At 52.2% G+C, this 18,750-nt stretch overlaps 1 protein-coding gene across 1 annotated transcript; it reads left to right on the top strand.

The window, feature by feature from the left end:
- Window positions 1-356: 356 nt before the first annotated feature.
- BLK (BLK proto-oncogene, Src family tyrosine kinase) lies at window positions 357-18,124 on the top strand. The gene is made up of 12 exons (XM_055300136.1): window positions 357-464; window positions 2,655-2,706; window positions 4,483-4,576; window positions 5,450-5,548; window positions 6,721-6,824; window positions 10,315-10,461; window positions 10,905-11,057; window positions 12,325-12,504; window positions 13,609-13,685; window positions 15,694-15,844; window positions 17,087-17,218; window positions 17,919-18,124. Exons 1-12 carry the CDS (start codon window positions 357-359, stop codon window positions 18,122-18,124), a joined length of 1,503 nt encoding a protein of 500 aa, XP_055156111.1.
- Window positions 18,125-18,750: the final 626 nt, after the last annotated feature.

An 18,750-nucleotide genomic window follows, 5' to 3' on the forward strand; every position in this document is an offset into this window, starting at 1 on the left:
CCAGGCCACCAGACACATTAACAGACTTTTTCTGGATGCCAGGGTTCCTGTACCCCAGGACACTGGGGGACACCCCAACAGTTTCTGGCAGTTCACTCAGACCAGATGATCCCTGTGTCCTAAACCCGGTCATTCCTCCTCTCTGGGCCACTTCTTCTTGCTCTGGGAAAAAAGACGGATGCAAGCTGCGTCTGCCAGACTCCCTACTGACTCTTCTGATTTTGACCTTCACTGCCCTCCCCTACTTCCCTCCCTCCCCCCTGCCTTTCTAATTGGCCATCCGGAAGGAGTTGAGGGAACTTTTCTGTACTGAGGCTCTGAAGACCTATTTACATCACCAATCTGCTCTTGACAGGATGGGAGTGGTGAGCAGCAAAAAGCAGGTGAAGGAGAAGGAGAAGGGTCAATGGAGCCCTGTGAAGGTCAGCACCCAGAGCAAAGATCCTCCACCACTGCCACCCCTGGTGAGTGACTGCCGTTCCCAGCTGGAGAGGGAGGGGGAGGAAGAGGAGCAGAGAACATGTGTCTCCAGCCAGCCCTGGCACCATCCCTAGATAATTCAGGGCTTTGACAAATAGGCCCCCTGTCCCTGCTCCTGCCACCAAACATGGCACCCACTTCATGTTGGTTGGCAGTATAGTAGAACGTTTAGCAGCTCGGTTGCTGGTGTTTACATAGATTAGCTGTGCTTTGAAGCAGGTTACTTAACTCCTCTGTGCCTCAGTTTCTGTATCTGTAAAATGGGTATAGGGAAAGTGCTGCTCAGGGATGTAACAATATGTGATGTCTATACCAGCATGCAATTCCATAACCTTTAGCCCAGGACTGGGCATGGATAGTCCCCGGTAATTCTTAGCTACTTGTCATTTCACAAGGGAGGGAGGGCAGCCTTGAAGGGAAAAAGAAATTTTATAAGGCAGCTGGAGAAGACGGTGTGGTGGGAAAGGGCCTGGGGCATCTAGCAACATCTCCTATCCAGAAGCTCCTGGAACTCATTACCCCTTCATGGCACCGCTGCTGGCATTCCAAGGAGCTTCCTCTCTCTCCAGGGACGAGCAATACTAAGACTATCCATACCTCCTCAGCAAACCCACGCGTTCCCTTGGAGCCCAGGATGCAGTTCTGGCTTGTTTACAGGGCAGTTAGCACCCTTCCACAGAGGTTACTGCAGCCCCAAGATGCATTTTTAGGTGATTGTTAATGATACACCCCTCCCTCACCTGGCCACCTATCCCTTTTTGGTTTGGGGCTGTTGGGAGTCATGCCTGGAACCCGCTCTCTTACTCTCTACCTCCAGGGGCACCTTCAACTGGCCATCACTTTATTCCAACGCGTGACCTGATGGGAGGTGGGGATTGCTAATCCCATTCCTTAGACAAACAAGCCATTCGATCTGTGTCCCAACCTAGTTCAGGACTTGGCACGGAACAGTGAAATGTTCATTGAATGAGGAATGATGACCGGGGTAAACTCAGACTTAGATTGTATAATTTCCCCAAAGTTACATACTAATAAGTTATAGAAGCTGGAATGTTTTTAACGTTTTAAAAAAATCACATAATATATACTAATTATGGGGGGAAATTATAAATATTCACTATTCTACTAGCCAGTGATACCCGGAGTTGGCACTTCAGAGCTCCTGTCCCCAGATCCATCCTTATTTTGGATGTTATTTATATTACGTGTTTTATTTTCAATGGAGCCATACTATAGATACCGTTTTTGTAAAATGCTACTTCAAAATTGTGTTCAATAAATATGGAATACAAAAAAAGAATATTCATAACACATCTGTCAAATTAAAAGAATAATGCACTGAACCCCCAGCACAGCCTTTCCGGTCTTCAGAAGAAGTGACGGCTGTCCCCCAATCCACCTCAGGACCCTACCCTGAATGTGTCTATCATTCCTCAGTTTTGCTTTTTTTGTATCATTACATGTGTGCATACTCCTAAAGACCATTTAGTTTAATTCTGCCCATTATGAACTTTCAATCAATCGAATCAAACAGCATGCGTTCTTCTGAGAATGGGTTGTCACATCTGCGCTACGTTTGTGAACTTCATCCACGATGATGCATGCAGCTAGATAGAGCTCAGGAGCTCCAAAGGTGGCAGAGAATTTCCTTGCGTGACTCCGCTCCAGTTTACTTATTTTTCTGTCACTAGTCATAAGGATGCTTCCCATCCTTTACAATTTTTATGTATTATTACAATTTTTTGCTGGGAGCATTCCCATACATGTTTCCTGGTACACATGTGCAAAAGTTTCTCTATAGGGGATAAACCTAGGGATATATTTGTGGAGTTTTAGGGAAATGCACTTTCAAAATAATTTTCCTGAGAATAAATACTCTTTTGCAACTTCATCATTTAATGGCAAAAGCAGCATTTGAATCCAGGTGATCATACTTTCCACCACCTGCACCCCAGTTCCATAGCTGCCTCTTACAAAGCACACAGCCCTCTCCTCTAGCCCAGTGTATGGTCCAGAGGACTTGTGAGGTGGTACTGGTCCCTGAGGAGCTGAAATAGCAGCTCCCTACAGACTATCCAGCGGACAGGTGCCAGCAGCCTCCTTGTCACACCAGGCCCTGCCCAGGCCTTGGGGGTTGAACTAATACAGCGTGTGTGTGTGCACTTCTGCTCCAGATCCTGTTTAACCACCTGACTCCTGCACCTCAGGACGCATGCTTGGACCAAGGTAAGAAGATGCTGCCCTGGAAGCTGAGGCTCTACAGGCCACCTTCCCTGGGCCTGGGCTGGGTGCAGGCATAACAGGGGCTCAGTTAGCAGCAGCTTCCTGGAGAGGATAGGGCAAGCTCTCAAGGGTCGGAGATGAGAAGGCTGGGGGTGGGGGGAGGGTGCTGCAGCAGGCACAGCTAAGGGTGCCTCCCAGCCTTGCCCCAGGCTCCTCCTGCCCACAGGGGCTTCTCCAGGAACCAAGCCCTTATTTCTGTACCTGAGCTGGGGTGGATTTTTTTTTTTTAAAAAAAAAAGACTTTACAAACTGTAAATGAGACACAAAGAAAAGCATTACAGTACATACAAACAGCATAAAAATAAACCCAAGCTTTGAAAGATTCTAACTCCCAACCTCAAAGGGCGAAGGCCGATGGGTCTGTCTTCCCTCCTGCCCTCTGTCTGTCCTGTGTACAGAAACACCATCTTTCCCCCCCACTTGCCCACCTACAAAAGCCTCTGCTGACCTTCTGACCACTCACCCCTCCACACACGCACACACCGTCTCTACTTCCATTCGGATGGCTACGAGGACAGTTGGGAGTTGCTTAAGGAGTGACCTTGGCCCTCCTGGGCCAGGGGTTTGGACCTTGGAGACACTCACAGGATGGCAGCATTGTTCGGAACTGGCTTACAGGAGAGCTGCACCCCAGCACCCTCATGACCCACCTGCACACAGCACCAGGAGCTCTCCAGGGCATGCACCAAGCAAACAGTACCCAGAGCCTGGCTCTGTCCGAATACTAGGGAAGCTGAAAGATTGAATCAGACAGGGCTCTTCCCTGAAAGAGCTCAGAGTCTGTCCAACTCATAAGCAAAGGATGAAACCGGATTAGTTATCTTACCTGCTGTTTCTCATCCCTGCTGGGGAATCACAATTAATTCCCACAGGGTTTATCCTTCACTTCCTCCCAGGGGGCTCACATCTCCATAAGGAAGCCCCTGGGAAAACAATACACTAACCGCCTTTGGTACAATAACTCAAATCTCAGAATGGGAGGAGGCCACTGTCATCTATTCCAATCACCTCTCCCCACCGTGGGGAGGTGACTGGCCCATCACACCACACATCAGTGACAAAGCTGAGTCATCCACTCCTAGGTAAGCTAGGTGGCCTCCAAGTGACCTGGAAAAGGGGTCTTGGCACCCTGGAGGTGTATAGAAAAGCCCTCCTCATTAGCAGGGGCTATTTGAACATCCATTCCAGGCACCAGCAGCGAGTCGGGGGGGTACTGCTGCCAGGGGCCCTGTGACACTGCCTTGGTCAGGTTACAGATCACGGCTATGGTGGCCATGTTTCCATGAGCTCTACCCCCTTTGGAATAGAGGTGGGAAGGGGCAGGCGGGGAAGGGGAAGAGAAGGGAAGCTCATGGGCCTCTGGGCCAGTAAGGAATCAGCCAACGTGCATTCCCAAACTTGGGATTGCAGCCATCAACCCCATGCAGCCAGTCTCCCTAGATCTTCAGGCCGGCCACTCCCCTAGAGCATGGCCCTGTCCAGCCTGAGGGCTTCGACCTGGAGACCTTGTTGCCGGCAGCAAGGTCAGGAGGCCCATCTGCCAAACAGGAGTTTTCCTCTGCTGTGTGGGTGGGTGAGAAGGCGCACCACAGCTGCCCCTCATCCCTGTGTCATCCTGACCTGGGGTAACCAGAGAGGGCCCACAGCACAGACTTACCCAGGCCCTGCCCTTACCCTGCTGGGCTGGAGCGGTGCCGATCTCCTCCTTGTTCCCTCTAGAGGAGCGTTTCGTGGTGGCCCTGTATGACTACAGCTCAGTGAATGACAGGGACCTGCAGATGCTGAAGGGAGAGAAGCTGCAGATACTGAAGGAGTAAGTTTCTGGAATGTGACCCCGCGGTCAGAGGCCTCTGTGGCTGCCTATCACAGCAGGACTGCCGGCCAGCCTGACCTGGTCGTCGTCCTCCTATCTGCCATTCCGAAGTCTTCCTCACGTGGTTTCCATTCGCTATCTCCCGCCCCACTGTCAAAATCCTACTCCTCCTTCAAAACCCACCTTGAACATCACCTCCTCCGTGAAGCCCTCCCAGTGGGCACAGCACTTGCCTGGCTGCTCCACCACCGCGTTGTGTGTCTCCCTTGCCAGACAAGACCTCGCGCAGGATTCCACCCATGAAATCAACTCTATTCCCAGTGTTCCCTGTTCCCTCTCAGAAACTCCTCCAAAGTCTGCTCTCTCTCAAATGTCTGGCTTGCTCTGTGGAATCCTGTGGTTCTACCTGTGTTCTTGAACTTCTACGGTGGCCTTGAGCCCAATGCGCGAAAGCCCTGATCTTCTGGGCCCATGTAGGCCGCCGGCTCCTCCTTTGGGCAGCAGCTCTCTGCTCTTGCTTTTGTCTTTCCCATTCAGTCCCAACTCACTTACTAAATTTGAAATCTGTCCCATTAATCAAGATCAAGGCTACTCACTGAAGACAGGGGCCTTCTGTGGGGGTCAGGCTGTCTGGACGCACTCTTCCCCTGGAGGCTGCATCACCCCCTTCCTCCCAGGACCAGGGACCCCTTGGGCCTGTCAGATGCTCAGCAAGTTAGCACCCCTCACTGAGCCTGTACAGGTTCGCTCTTGCGGGCCCTCCGGGAATCCTCTGCCTCGGGGATGACATTGTTGTGGGGGGAGGGCTGTCGGGTGACCCCAACAGAGGCCTGCCTGAGACACTGCCCCATTTTGGTTTTCCCTCCTCCGTAGAGTTGGGGACTGGTGGTGGGCCAGGTCTCTCATCACGGGAAGAGAAGGCTACGTGCCCAGCAACTTTGTGACCCGAGTGGAGACCCTGGAGGTGGAAAAGTAGGTGGACAAATGGAAGGCCCCCTAAAGCAGAGGCATGCTTTCTGCTTCTGCTCCGTGGGCTGCTGGGTGGGGAGGGGTCAGAGAATGGGGGGGAGCCCCTGTGAGCTCAGCATGGAGGGGTGCAGGAAAGGGGCGTGGAACTAGAACTGCTGCACAGGTTTATCCGCCATCCTCACCCAACAACCTTCACATCGCTGTCCGGTGCTCAGCGGGCCGCCCCTCCCTGCTCACTTCACTCTTCCCATCTGTGAAATGGAGCTGCCCGTTTCCTGGCCTACTTGGATAGAAACTTCCCTACTTCCCGCCTGTGGCCTCACAAGCTCTCTGACCTCCAATGCCTCCAAGTGGGCAGGACTCAGGGACTCAGACCTCAGGGCAACTCGCAGAGCAGTGGCCTCATTCAGAATGGGCCTCCAGAGAGCAGTACTCCCCAGCATCCTCACCACCCACTTCCACACAGCACCAGGAAGGTGGACCTGGGCCACTCATCCATCCCTTCATGCAGCACGCACTGAGCAAACAGTACCCCGACTCTGACTCTGTCCAAGGACTGAGAAGACTGTAAACATGAGTAGGATGTGGCTTTTCCCCCTGAAAGAGCTCAGTGTGTCAAACTCATGAGCAAAGGGCTGGCACTGGGTGATGGCCTCACCTGGTATCCCTCTGCCTGCGATGGTCACCTTTGGGAGGGCTCTCTGTCTAGTACTCCCCACCCCATGCCCTTCCCTGGAACAACATGTGAGACCGTGGGCACTGCTGGGCTGTGCTGAAGAGGAACACGGGAGGAATCTGTGTTCTGAGACCCTCAGCACTTTGTGGAATTCACACTTGACCTCAAGGAGGGCGTGCTTTGAGGGAAGGAGATTGGGTGCATTTCCCCTGAGTAGAATTAACAAGGGATGCCCCCCAAAATGTTCTCGTTTCAAGAGAACAGTAAGTCCATCCACTGATAGGAAGTGGAAATAAAGGGGGGCCCAGGGACCAAAGGGCATTTCATGAATCAAGGTGTGAGGGGTGTTGTTAGTTCAGGGTTAGCTAACCTGAAAATAGGGAAACGCTGTCTTATTTGGGGGGTGGGGAGGGGTACTGCTTAGAAGCGAGGGATGGATAAGAATATTCCCAGAAGCTTGGTCAGCCTGTGAGGTCTGCCTGCCTTTGCCCTTTTCCAGATGGTTCTTTAGGTCAATTAGCCGGAAAGATGCTGAGAGACAGCTTCTGGCTCCAGTCAATAAGGCGGGCTCCTTTCTTATCAGAGAGAGTGAAACCAACAAAGGTAAGCGTGGCAACCAGCACGCCCTTCCTATGCAGACCCCAGGAAGCCCCACCTGAGGCTGCTTCTGGGCAAGGGGGGGAATGCCACCCAGGGGAACCCGGGCTTCCGGGCCTTCCATCTCCCTCCCAATTCAGGCCCTGCCTGGACAGCCTGTCTAGTGCCTAATAGCTGAATGTGAGGCTGTAGCACCAACTGGGCTCCACTGGCTGGGCTGGAAAAGTACAGGGTGCAGGTAGGAGAGGCAGTTGGAGGGCTGCTCCCACCCAGACCACGCACGGTGCATCATCTCGGGCTCACAGGGGTGGGGGCACTGAAGCTGGGGGGTTCAGAAGAGGGGGCATGACCCAGAGTCACGTTTTGGAATCTAAGAACTTGGAAGCCGATAGACTTCTTAGAGATCATCTCAGCCAGAGGCTGTGACCTCAGACACTTACAGGAGCCTGGGAGGTGATGGAAGTTTGGAGAATGGCTCATGTGGCTGGATGTGAAAGAAGGACGTGGCCCTTGTGGAGAACTGGGAGCACTCATGGATTCAAACCCACTGACTGAGCACAACATTTCAGCCGCTGCTCACAGGCCACTGGGCTTTCTTTTTCTCTTTCATTTGGTTTTCTCTCCTTCTTTCCTTCTTCAAGTTCCTTTTGTTATGAAATATAAAGCATATAAAAGTTGCATAAATTATAAGTGAGGGTATAATTATAGAGTCATAATAAGTAAACACTTGTGCAGCCACAAGAGAGAAAACAGACATCCACAGGCCCTTTCATTGCTCCACTTGTGCCCCTTTCTGATTCAACCTACTCACCCCCTAGAGATCACTGCTATCTCAACTTTTAGGGAAATCCTCTCTCTCTCTCTCTCTTTTTCAAAGATTTTATTTATTTATTTGAGAGAGAGTACAAGCAGAGGAAGAGGCAGAGGGAGAAGCAGACTCCCCGCTGATCAGGGAGGCCAACTCGGGGCTTGATCCCAGAACCCTGGGATCTGACCTGAGCCAAAGGCAAACACTTAACCATCTGATCCAACCAGGGAGCCCAAATCTTTCCTTGCTTCTCTTTGCAGTTTTACCACCCATGTTTCATATATTCTTCAATTTTATGCAAGTGGAATCATACTATTTTAATCTTTTGTATGTCTCGTCCCTTCCACTAGACATTGTTTGTGACATTCTATATTCATTTGCTAGGCCTGCTGTAATAAAGTGCCAGAAGCTGGGGGGGCAAAGCACCTATGACCAAGAAATGATATGGAAATCACTGGAGATGACGTACATGTTTTGTTTTTATAGAATATTTCAAACATGTACAGAAATAGAGAGAATAGTATAATGGAATCCCTTGTACCCAACACTCAGCTTCGACAATGATCACGCAGCCGATAGTGTCTCATGTATATCCCCACCCATTCCGATTATTTTGACGCAAGTCCAGAATCCTGCAATTTCCCCCTGGAAATGATGTCTTAGTCATTGTCTATGGCTAAGGTGCCCTCTGGGGAGAAGGGGACCCCTGACCTTAGGATGGAGGAAGGGGTTGTCTAAAGGTGGGGGTATCTGCTCCTGTCCATGCCCACCCTGGGGAAGCTAGCCCAAGCTGGAAATTGGCCAGATGGAGCTGGGGCTGCAGGACTGTCCCAGCATCATGAAGCCCATACACATATACACACCTAGATATGTGCACACAGGCTCCTCGGAACTCCAAAGCAAGTGCCCTCCATCTGCAACTGGATGCAGCCAGAGGATGCAAGGCAGGGAAGGCTCGTTGCCTTCAGAAGCAGGAGAAATGAATTCTCGCCTCAGTGTTGTCTCCAGGACGTCCCTTAGCCTCTCAAGCCTCAGTTTATAAGAATTTGTGTGAGAACCAACTAGTTTCCCAGTCTGAAGGCAGACAGTTCTGCAAGTGTTAAGAAATCTCAATCTCTGAGAGCCCTGTCCCAGCAGATAGGATTTGGAGGTCCCCTTGAAGAAGAATATTACACTGTGGGAAAAAATAGGGGACAGGCCCTTAGATGAACCGCAGAAAGTGAGGGGTCCTAAATCATGAGCTCCCATAGCAGCATCCTGTGGAGGAGAACAGAGCCTCCTTGGCTTCTTATGATGCATCTTAGAGAGGGTGTGGGGTGTGGGGGGGGGGGTGGGAGGGAAGCCCTATTGTTCACTAAGGTGGGTGGTGCTGTGATGTGAGGTTGAATGAACTCACTAGAGCCACTCTCCCGTTTCTTAGATACTGGGACACCGACGCACTTGCACTTAGGCGGCGAGTCCAGGGAGGTGGTTTGCAGCTTGCAGGGTGGAGCTAGGGTCGTGGGCGTGGATGGGTCTGGCGCCACAAGGTACACGCGTATCTTGAATCCTTTTGCAAGTAGGTGATGAGAGGAGTGATAGCTGAGATGAGAGGGAAAGGTGGTTTGCGATAGAGACAAAGGGCACAGCGAAAAACCAGGTGTGCACACCCAGAAGAAGAGGTGTCCGACCCGGGATCGAATCCCACGTCGGGCTCCCGGTGCATGGAGCCTGCTTCTCCCTCTGCCTGTGTCTCTGCCTCTCTCTCTCTCTCTCTCTCTCTCTCTCTCTCTCTCTCTCTCTCTCTCCCCCCCCCCCCCCGTGTGACTATCATAAATAAATAAAAATTAAAAAAAAAAAAGAAGAAGAGGTGTCCGAGCCTGACACCTGGCGGGAGAGCGTGGTATTGCTTACCTTAAACGCGTCCTCAGGGAGGCTCGGGAGCATTCCAGCCAGGTGGCTAACCAGCCCAGTGACCCGGAGCAAGCCACAGTCCCCTTCCCGGCTTCAGCTTCCTCATCTTCCAAATAAGAGTGACAGGTATGGTAGCCAGAGAGCTGGACAGAGGCATTTTATAAAAACAGCAAGTTTGTAGAAATAAGTTTCTCCAGTGGAAATTCTTTCCCACTAAATTGCTCTTACCCTTTAGTATCTGCTATCAGGCAGACCGCAGTATACATGACAAGTGCATAGACGTGTATGACTTTGAACAGAACTCCTGGGAAGTAGCTTATTATGTCCTTCTCCATAAGGTTAGGATTTGCTGTTCCTTATGGGAGCAGAGCCAGTCTTTTCAGCCAGAATGAATGAGCCAATGAATCCATGAGTCGATCAATCTCCTAGTTCCTCCAATAACCCTACATTTCCCAATAGTCCACAGCAAAGAGTCCCTAAATGACCAGGTGCCCAAATGGGGGACAGCATGTTTGCTAAGAGAACGTCCGGCCTGCTCCAGAGTTCTGGGATACCCTGGCTGAGTTTTAGGCAAACTGGAGGAGTAACATCGAGATCTGAGTTGGGTGGAGGTGATAAAGAAGGCTTTCTGGAGAGTTGAGGTTGAGATGAAACCAAGGTAATCTATGGTGGAAAGGGTCAAAACAGAGAGCAGAATTTGTGGAGGCTTTGAAATGAAGCCCAAATCCCAATCCTGATCTCCCCAGTGTATGCCCTACTTTGTTCTCATGCGTGTGTCTTTATTACCCCCTCTAGGTGCCTTTTCCTTGACTGTGAAGGATGTGACCACCCAGGGGGAGATGATCAAACACTACAAGATCCGCTCCCTGGATGAAGGGGGCTATTACATCTCCCCCCGCATCACCTTCCCTACTCTCCAGGCTTTGGTGCAGCACTATTCTCGTAAGAGGGGAGAATGTGACTGGGGTGCCAGAGGAGCCCTTGTATTTATCACTAAGACCTCAAGATCATGTGAATCGTTGGTGCCATCTTGGGGTGGGGGATTATCCCAAGGCTGGACAAATATCAACATAATGATTCAAAGTCTATGTCCCTAATCCCTTCTACTGGCTTGCTTCAGCATGTGACCAGTTGAAGAATAACAAGTATTTTCAATCTTAGAAAGAGCAGGTCAACGAGAGCATGCCTTGCTTTATACAAAATGAATGCAAATAACAGAGTGTGTGTAGTATACGTGTGCCTGTGCACATGTGTACCTGGAAATGGGAGTGTGGTTGGCCAAAACAAGAAGTGGATACGGCTGGGAAGGATATGGTGCCCAAGGTGGGGGAGGTGATTTGGCTGCTCTGGTAATCTCCAGCCCCATCTCTTCTCCTCTAACACAGAGAAGGGGGATGGCTTATGCCAGAGGCTGACCCAACCCTGTGTGAGCCTGGCTCCTCAAAACCCCTGGGCCCAGGATGAATGGGAAATCCCTCGGCAGTCTCTCAAGCTGGTCAGGAAACTCGGGTCTGGGCAGTTTGGCGAAGTCTGGATGGGTGAGTATGCGGCAGCCAGGAGCCTCTCTCTCTCCCTGCCCTGTGTCCTGAAGCCCAGAAGTCTTAGGATATGCACACTTCATTGTGCTTCCCCAGAGGGCTTCTTCAGGAGAAGGAACAGAGATGGTGGTACCCATTTTACAGATGAGGTAATGAATGCAAGCCTGGAATGTTGAAGCGACTTGCCCTTAGTTGTTAGGATGCCATGGTGGTGCAGTAGGACTAGACTCCAGCTCTCCGGATACCTTATTTGATTCCCTCCCCCACTCTACACTGCCCGGGGCTAGCTTGCCATTGACTGGTGTGTGAACTTGAACATTTGGTTGACTCCTCTCAGCTTTGGTTTGCCAGATGGAAATGACTTGTTCAACATGGTAAACAGTGACCCGGGAGCTCCAGGAAGTTAATGATAGACCAAGCCACTGCTTGTAGCTGTGTGACTCTGGCCAAGTCACTTTATCCCCAGGTCCTTGTACGTGTAGCCAATGACCACTCTCCTGCTCACTGAAGGTACTATCACACTATAAAAGACAGTGCTTTATTTTATCCCTGGAATGAGCCATATCTCTGGGGCATGATATCAAGTAGGATCCTGCTGCGTTCCAAATCCTCCAGCCCCCAGGGCTGATGCCTTTAGCATGTGGCAGGAGCTCTACATAGGTCCTTGCAAAGCTTCCGTGAGAAGGGTGGTCCAATTATTATTTACCTTTTACCTTTCAGGGTGGATGGGGACTTGATGGAGGGAGGGGAGGTGAGTAGTACCATGAGGAGCAGGAAAGGAACAACACAGGGCATAGTGAGGAAGGAAGGGAGTCTATGAGCCCCCTCTGCCTTCTAGACAATCTGCCATGAGCTGAGATTCTAATTTCCATACTGAAGCTATCGACCATGGGGTAGAGGAGACTCATGTAGGGAAAGGAGGCAGGCTATATGGGGGACAGAGGGGACACGACAGGGACATGGTGTGGGAGTCAGGAGGTAAAACAGCCCCCACTCCAGGCAGGTAGGTTCCTCAACTTCCCGAGACTCCAGTCAGGCACAGGAGACTGAGACAGGCCGGCCTCCTGCAAGAGAAGGCTCATCTCTTACCCCAGGAGCCGTACATTCTAGCCCCGGGCCCCTCCCTAGGAGGGCAGCTCTGGCCTCAGTGCTTATAGAATAAGGATGGCTGCTGGAAGCTTATAGATGTTTTAGTTAAGGGATCAACTCCCATAGTGTCTGGGTCTTCTGAAGGGTTTCTTTATTCTCTCCCCGGCCCCGGGCTCAGGTTATTACAAGAACAACGTGAAAGTGGCCATCAAGACGTTAAAGGAGGGAACCATGTCTCCGGAGGCTTTTCTGGGTGAGGCCAACCTGATGAAAACTCTCCAGCATGAGCGGCTTGTTCGTCTCTACGCTGTGGTCACCAAGGAGCCCATCTACATCGTGACGGAGTACATGGCCAGAGGTGGTGCCCTACGTGGGCTTCATGGGGGTGGACAGGATCTGCCGCAGTGGGTCTGCTGGTCAGGGTGCATCTGTGGAAGTCCTTGGGCTATGGGTTGGATCAGTTGGCCAACGTCCTACAGATCTACAGTATTCCTTATGCGTGGGGGGCAGGGCAGGAGGGAAGGACAGAAACAAGATGGGTCAATGGTTCTTACAGAGCTGTGTCCCCCATTCAGGAGGCACGTCCTCTGTGCCCAGCCACTGTTTGATGCCCACTAGGGAGGACAGAGCATTGCAAAGAGTGGTCGACTAGGCGACCAGAGATGGGTTCTGGTTCCACTTCTGCTACTTACTAGCCGTGGACCTTTGACAACTGTAACTGATGAAAAGAGAGGTCAGGCCAGCTGGCTGTGGGGGTCCACAGTGGAGCCATGAGGCAGTGGACCAGGGGTCTGGCCTCAGCCTGTGACCTCCTCCCCACCACCTCCCATGACCCGTATTGCCCACTGCTTCCTGTAGGATCCTAACATGACATGTTAACCTAGGTCCCTAGAAATGGTCCTGAAGGGGACCCCACACTGAGCTGGGAGCATAAGGGCTCCCCTGTTCTCCTCAGTCCCACCTCGGGTGACTGTCTCTCCTAGCTCTTAGATGCCATGGCAGAGCTGCATTTGTCCCCTGCACCACACCCCGGGAGACAGGTCTCTCCATTCTGGCATTTTCTTGCACCCTTGGTCCTCAGAGGCAGAATCAGCCAACAAAGGGTGAAGGGGGCAAGAGGATACTTTGGAATGTCATGCCAGGAATAGGCATGAAACTTATCGTCAGAAGAGCAGGTTCTGCTCCTGGCTCCTGGCTGGGTGGCTCTGAACCTGGATGAAACCTAACTTCCTCGGAGCAGCTGGGAGGGCAGTATCTGCCTCCTGGGGTGCTCTAGGGACGGAGACTAGAATTTCTGTAAAGCAGAAAGCACTCTGCAGCTGTGGGTGGTTTTATTCTCTACGTACAAGAGATCTGACAGGGCGCCTCACACTTCCTCATGCCAGCCCACACGCGGAAGAGGCTGGCACCAGCAGGCTGGGATCATTTTGCAGAAGAGCAGATGCAACATCTCTTTCCTTAGGATGCTTACTGGATTTCCTGAAGACGGATGAAGGCAGCAGACTGTCCCTCCCAAGACTGATCGACATGTCAGCCCAGGTTTGTGAGCTACCGAGTGCAGGGGAACCTGAGAGTAATGAGGCCCAAATGGATCCAGGACCCCAGGCCCTCTCCTCTGTGCCCTGTGGCTTCACAAAATTGGCTGTTTAGAGGTTGTATCCATGAATTTAGATTGAGCTGGGAAGGACAGAAAACCCAAAATAATAATGGTTTAAATGTGCAAACATCCAGAGGTGAGCATTCTGGGGCACGTAGGTGGGTCTGCCCCTCAAAGATGCAGGGACCCACATTTCTCCCACCTGCTGGGTCCTTAGCGTGTCATCTTATAGCCCAAGATGGCAGCTCACGCTGCTCACGCTTTACCATCTCATCCTCTTCTCAGCCAGGACGGGGGAGGAAAGTCCACCTTCTTCCCTTTAGAGACATGTCCCCGAAGTCACCTACTGTACTTGTTTAATATCCCCCCCCCACCCCAGCCATGTCACCTGGCCACAGCTGGGCTGCAAGGGATGTTGGGAAATGTAGTCTTTATTCTGGGCAGCCAGGATGGGATGAGGTGAGTCGTATTACTACAGAGGAGAGGGAGAATGGATGGTGTGGGAACCCAGAGTTCACATGAATCCCATGTAACCACGTAGGCAGGTGTTTTGTTGTGACCTTCTTTCTTCCTGGATTGTGCCCACAAATGCCTTCTCTAGTAGATGAAGGACAGTCCAAGCTTCATGAGAAGAGAGAGGAGGGATCTTTCCTCCCCAGGGATTTTAGCTGAGGCTCTAACTGGCAGGAAAACACATCTGGTGGCCCTGGGTGTGTGTGTCTGTTAAAACTGGAACTCTCAGCAGAAAAGCTCTGGTCTGTGGTCGGCCGGTGAGACACAGAAACATACACACATCCGCCTACAGAGAGGAAACCTCCCCCTCACCCCATCCCCACCTTGTCTGGTATTATCTGTTATTAGTATCAGTGCCGGAACTGATATCACGACGCCCTTTTTTCCACTGAGGTAAGCGCAGATGGGTTTGAGTAGGCTGGTGAGTGGTCTCGGAAAATTAACACCGGTAACCACTTTTAAACCACATAACGGTGATAAGTGTGTCTACCCCTCTTTTCTTTCTTTCTTTGCCTTTTCTCACTCTCCTCTGTCTCTTTCTCAGTTCCTGGGGAAATCTTGGGTCACCCTGGGCCGAAGGACATGAAAAGCCACCTGCATTTATACCTAGGTGTGGCCAAGCATCGAAGGGTTAGGAAACCAGAGAATCACAACCTTCCAGGTGAACAGCTTCTAAATCACATTCTAATCATGCTAGCTCTTCACCATGCCCGTGTGTGTACACACACTACCTACCCTCTGGGCCTCCTTTACCTGCTTTGCAGGATGAAATGCAAATCTCCCCTACAATCATAACCCAAGGCCACATGTCTTGTGGGGTGCCCACCTCAACTCCGTACCCTGGAGACTCCTTTCCTCGTGTTCCAGGTCAGGACAGCAACCCCTCAGGGAGTTGAAGCAACTCCGACCCATGGCTCCCTGCTACGGGAACACTGCTCCCAACTTGGCAAGAAGATAAAATCCTTTCCTGCCCACCTGCCCTGCTTATTTCTCCCTCTGCCCCTTGAGAGACCTTCTTCTTCTCTTGCTTTCACTCTGCTGTCTTCCTGCCCTGCAGACACTTGGAAGGAGACAGAGTGGGTGAGAGGTTCAGGCAGCTCTGGCTCTGACGCCAGCACCTCTGCCTTTCTGGATTTCGGGGGGCTGGAGCAGTTGAAGCCAGTTTTCCCATCCACTCAGGAGCCTGGTCCTTCTCCAGCAGCATCCCCCCACCCCCTATACACCTGCCAACAAACACGAACACACACCCAAACCCCCCAAATGCTCCTGCCCACTCCAGGCGGTGAGAGGGCGAAGGCTGGCCCTCCAGACAGGAGGCGGGGCAGGTGGGCAGGGTCCTTCCGCTCCTCATGCGGGCCATGCAGGGGTCGCTGGGTGGGCTCTGTCCTTGCTTGGAGGTCCCTCCGCTGTCCTTCACTCTGTGGCCTGTGCCCTCAGATTGCGGAAGGAATGGCGTATATTGAGCAAATGAATTCAATCCACCGCGACCTGAGGGCGGCCAACATCCTGGTGTCTGAGACCCTGTGCTGCAAGATTGCTGACTTCGGCTTGGCCCGCATCATCGACAGTGAATACACTGCCCAAGAGGGTAAGCGGAGCCCCCATCTACATGGGAGACCTTGGGCCTTACCTTCCCCAGCAACTCCCTGAACCCCCTTGGACTTCTTGCCACTCCAGAGCAAATCCCTGTGTAAAGAGATCTGAGAGCTTTGTGGTTTTCTCAATTCCGGCCTTACTCTCAGGTAGATCAGCATTTCCCTAAAGATACTCTGTGGAGCACTAGTGCCTGATGAGGAACAGCTTTGTGATGAAGTACATTTGGAGATGCTACAGAGTCCGTTCAGGCACCCTTCGGAGATTCCCGATGCACACCAACATATTAAAGGCACTGAGAAGGCCTGTAGCAAAAACAAAAACAAAAAACAGCGTATAATTGCTTCACTGGTCTCTCCCAAACTAATTTGAGCCCAAGTTACTTTTTCCACTTAGCTTCTATTACCCTCCCACAGAATTAGAGTTTCACAGAACACACTCTGGAAAACACTTCTCTGAAGCATGAACAGCAAGGGCTTATACCCAAGACAGGGTTTCTACACAGCACTCTGCTTTCCTCTGCTATTATAGCTGAGGTAAAAATCCTTTTCACAAAAGGATTTGGAATGGTCAAATACATTTATAAAGTACCCTAGCAAGCAATATTAGCTGAGCATATGAATCAGTTGGTCCCGGAGAAGGATTAATAGGGCTTGTTCCCTGAGGATGTTTCAGGCTGGCTGGTGAGACCAGGAAAGTAGGGCAAGGGAGGAGGTAAACCAGGGCTGAGCTATGTGCAGTAGCTTGAAAGCTGGCCAGGGCTACAGCCATCCACGGGCCGTCATGGGACAGCAGGCTTGGATGCCCTCCTCACTGTGACCCATGTACATACGTCGTATATCATCATTTCCATTTTGTAGGTAGGGATTAACTGAGGCAGAGACAAGTTAAGGTGATTTGCTCAAGCCATGGATTCCTGTTATTAAACGTGTGATGTGGAAAATGACTCTTCTGTCTCAGGTAGTGACACATGTGGGTTGTCCTATGAAGCCCCACTGAGCAAAGATCCAAACAGGGTGATGGTGGTGGTATCTATGTCATATTGTCCTCCTGTGCTGTGGGCCCCCAGTGCCTGCACATGCCTGGTCATGTGTCCGAGTGGGTGTTAATAGTTCTCTGGAAGTAGCTCTGTTGTGTACAGTGATCCAAGCCCTGCAAAAGGGGGTGTGGGATAGGGACAGGTGCATAGGGACAGTTAGTCATGGCCTCACAAAACTGCTCATGCCTTTTCTCACAGGGGCCAAGTTCCCCATCAAGTGGACTGCCCCAGAGGCCATCCATTTTGGAGTGTTCACCATCAAAGCAGACGTGTGGTCATTTGGAATCCTCCTGATGGAAATCGTCACTTATGGGCGTGTACCATACCCAGGTAGGTGGCTTCGTCCTGCAGTGACTAGAGGGGCTCCCGGCTGTCCAGAAATGGCTGCGATGACAGATAGCATACCCTTGGTGCCTGAGGCTGCCCACGTCCATGCCAGAATGGAGGCCTCACAGTCGGAACAGAGACCCATGCATGTCACTCTGGGGGCAACATTGCTTTTGGCAACGGACTGTGCCCCCTTCATTCAGCAGAGGTCAGTGAGCCCCCAAACCTGGAATTAAGTGCAGGCCAGGGCCTGAACTCAAGTTTACTCTAAATTGGTTTGTTTTCAGTTGAGAACAGGTTGTCTCTCCCTCGGCCTTCTGCCTTGGGTGTACTCCCAAAAGCTCTATCCTGACTGTAAAGTTTCCCAGCCACCCCCACCCCTAATCCACGAAGGGCTTGGGCAGCTTAGGAGCTGAAATCCAGCAGTCTCCCTCAGCTGGCTGGTGCCTGCACCTGCCCAGGGAGCCCGGGGCTTCGGCTGTGCACCCATCACGGATAAGCAAGACAGGGTCCCCCACACGGAGGAACTGCCCGCACTACGGAGAACATCCACAGCCTCCTCTCCCCACAGCTGTCCTCCAATGACAAGTGAACGGGGGGATGTTTCTCCGTGGCACCAGCCAGGCAGCCAGGTGGCCTGCGAGGGAGGAGACGGTGGGCCCCATCGCCCCTCAGCCGTGCTGCACGCCCCCTCTCCCTCCAGGAATGAGCAACCCCGAGGTCATCCGCAGCCTGGAGCGTGGCTACCGCATGCCGCGCCCCGACTCGTGCCCGCCCGAGCTGTACCACGGTGTCATCGCCGAGTGCTGGCGGAGCCGGCCGGAGGAGCGGCCCACCTTCGAGTTCCTGCAGTCGGTGCTCGAGGACTTCCACACGGCCACCGAGCAGCAGTACGAGCTGCAGCCCTAGGCCCCGGTGCGGGGACAGGGGTCGGGCGCCCGAGGGGCCTCGGGGATGGCTCGCACCTGCGGCCTCACCTAGCAAGGACAAGGCATATTCACCTCGCAGCTTTCATTCTAGCCCCGGACGGCCCGGAACGGCAGGGGGGAAACTGGTACGCCCATTTCTCAGATGAGGAAAGTAGAGGTCGAGGCGGCCTGACGGGTGGGTCACAACAGCATAAACTCTGGAGATCTGATCGCTGTCCCACCCTTCTCTGGCTGTGTGACCTTGGGCAGGTCACTTAGCCTCTCTGTACCTCAGATGTCTCATTTGTACAATGGGGAAGAACCACAATAGTACCTACCTCGTATGTTCCTCAAGACGATTACGTTAGTTTTTTCCACGATGTTCAGAATAGCGCCTGGCACACGCCTGGCACACTGTTAAGTGTTTGGCATCACATAAGATTCCCTTGTGCTGCCGCCAAAAGCCAAGAGCGAAAAGCCGGCTACGGGGCTGGAGCCCCACTGCTCCCACCTGCGCTGTCTGCGCCCGTGCTGCTCCCTCTCTGCTCCCCCAGAAGCAGGATTGGGTCCTCCGAAATGTCCGCTCAGAGAAGCATCCACCTGCCCTGAGCTAGACTGAGCTCCAGC

Source organism: Nyctereutes procyonoides, unplaced genomic scaffold (genome assembly GCF_905146905.1).
Source record: "Nyctereutes procyonoides isolate TBG_1078 unplaced genomic scaffold, NYPRO_anot_genome, whole genome shotgun sequence".
Taxonomy (NCBI): domain Eukaryota; kingdom Metazoa; phylum Chordata; class Mammalia; order Carnivora; family Canidae; genus Nyctereutes; species Nyctereutes procyonoides.

What these genes read in the sequence shown, in the direction of transcription:
- BLK (XM_055300136.1), top strand. Translation starts at nt 357, where the DNA reads ATGGGAGTGGTGAGCAGCAAAAAGCAGGTGAAGGAGAAGGAGAAGGGT. An exon ending in GGACGCATGCTTGGACCAAG is followed by an intron (nt 2,707 to 4,482) that starts GTAAGAAGATGC and finishes TGTTCCCTCTAG; the next exon opens with AGGAGCGTTTCGTGGTGGCC. An exon ending in GAGACCCTGGAGGTGGAAAA is followed by an intron (nt 5,549 to 6,720) that starts GTAGGTGGACAA and finishes GCCCTTTTCCAG; the next exon opens with ATGGTTCTTTAGGTCAATTA.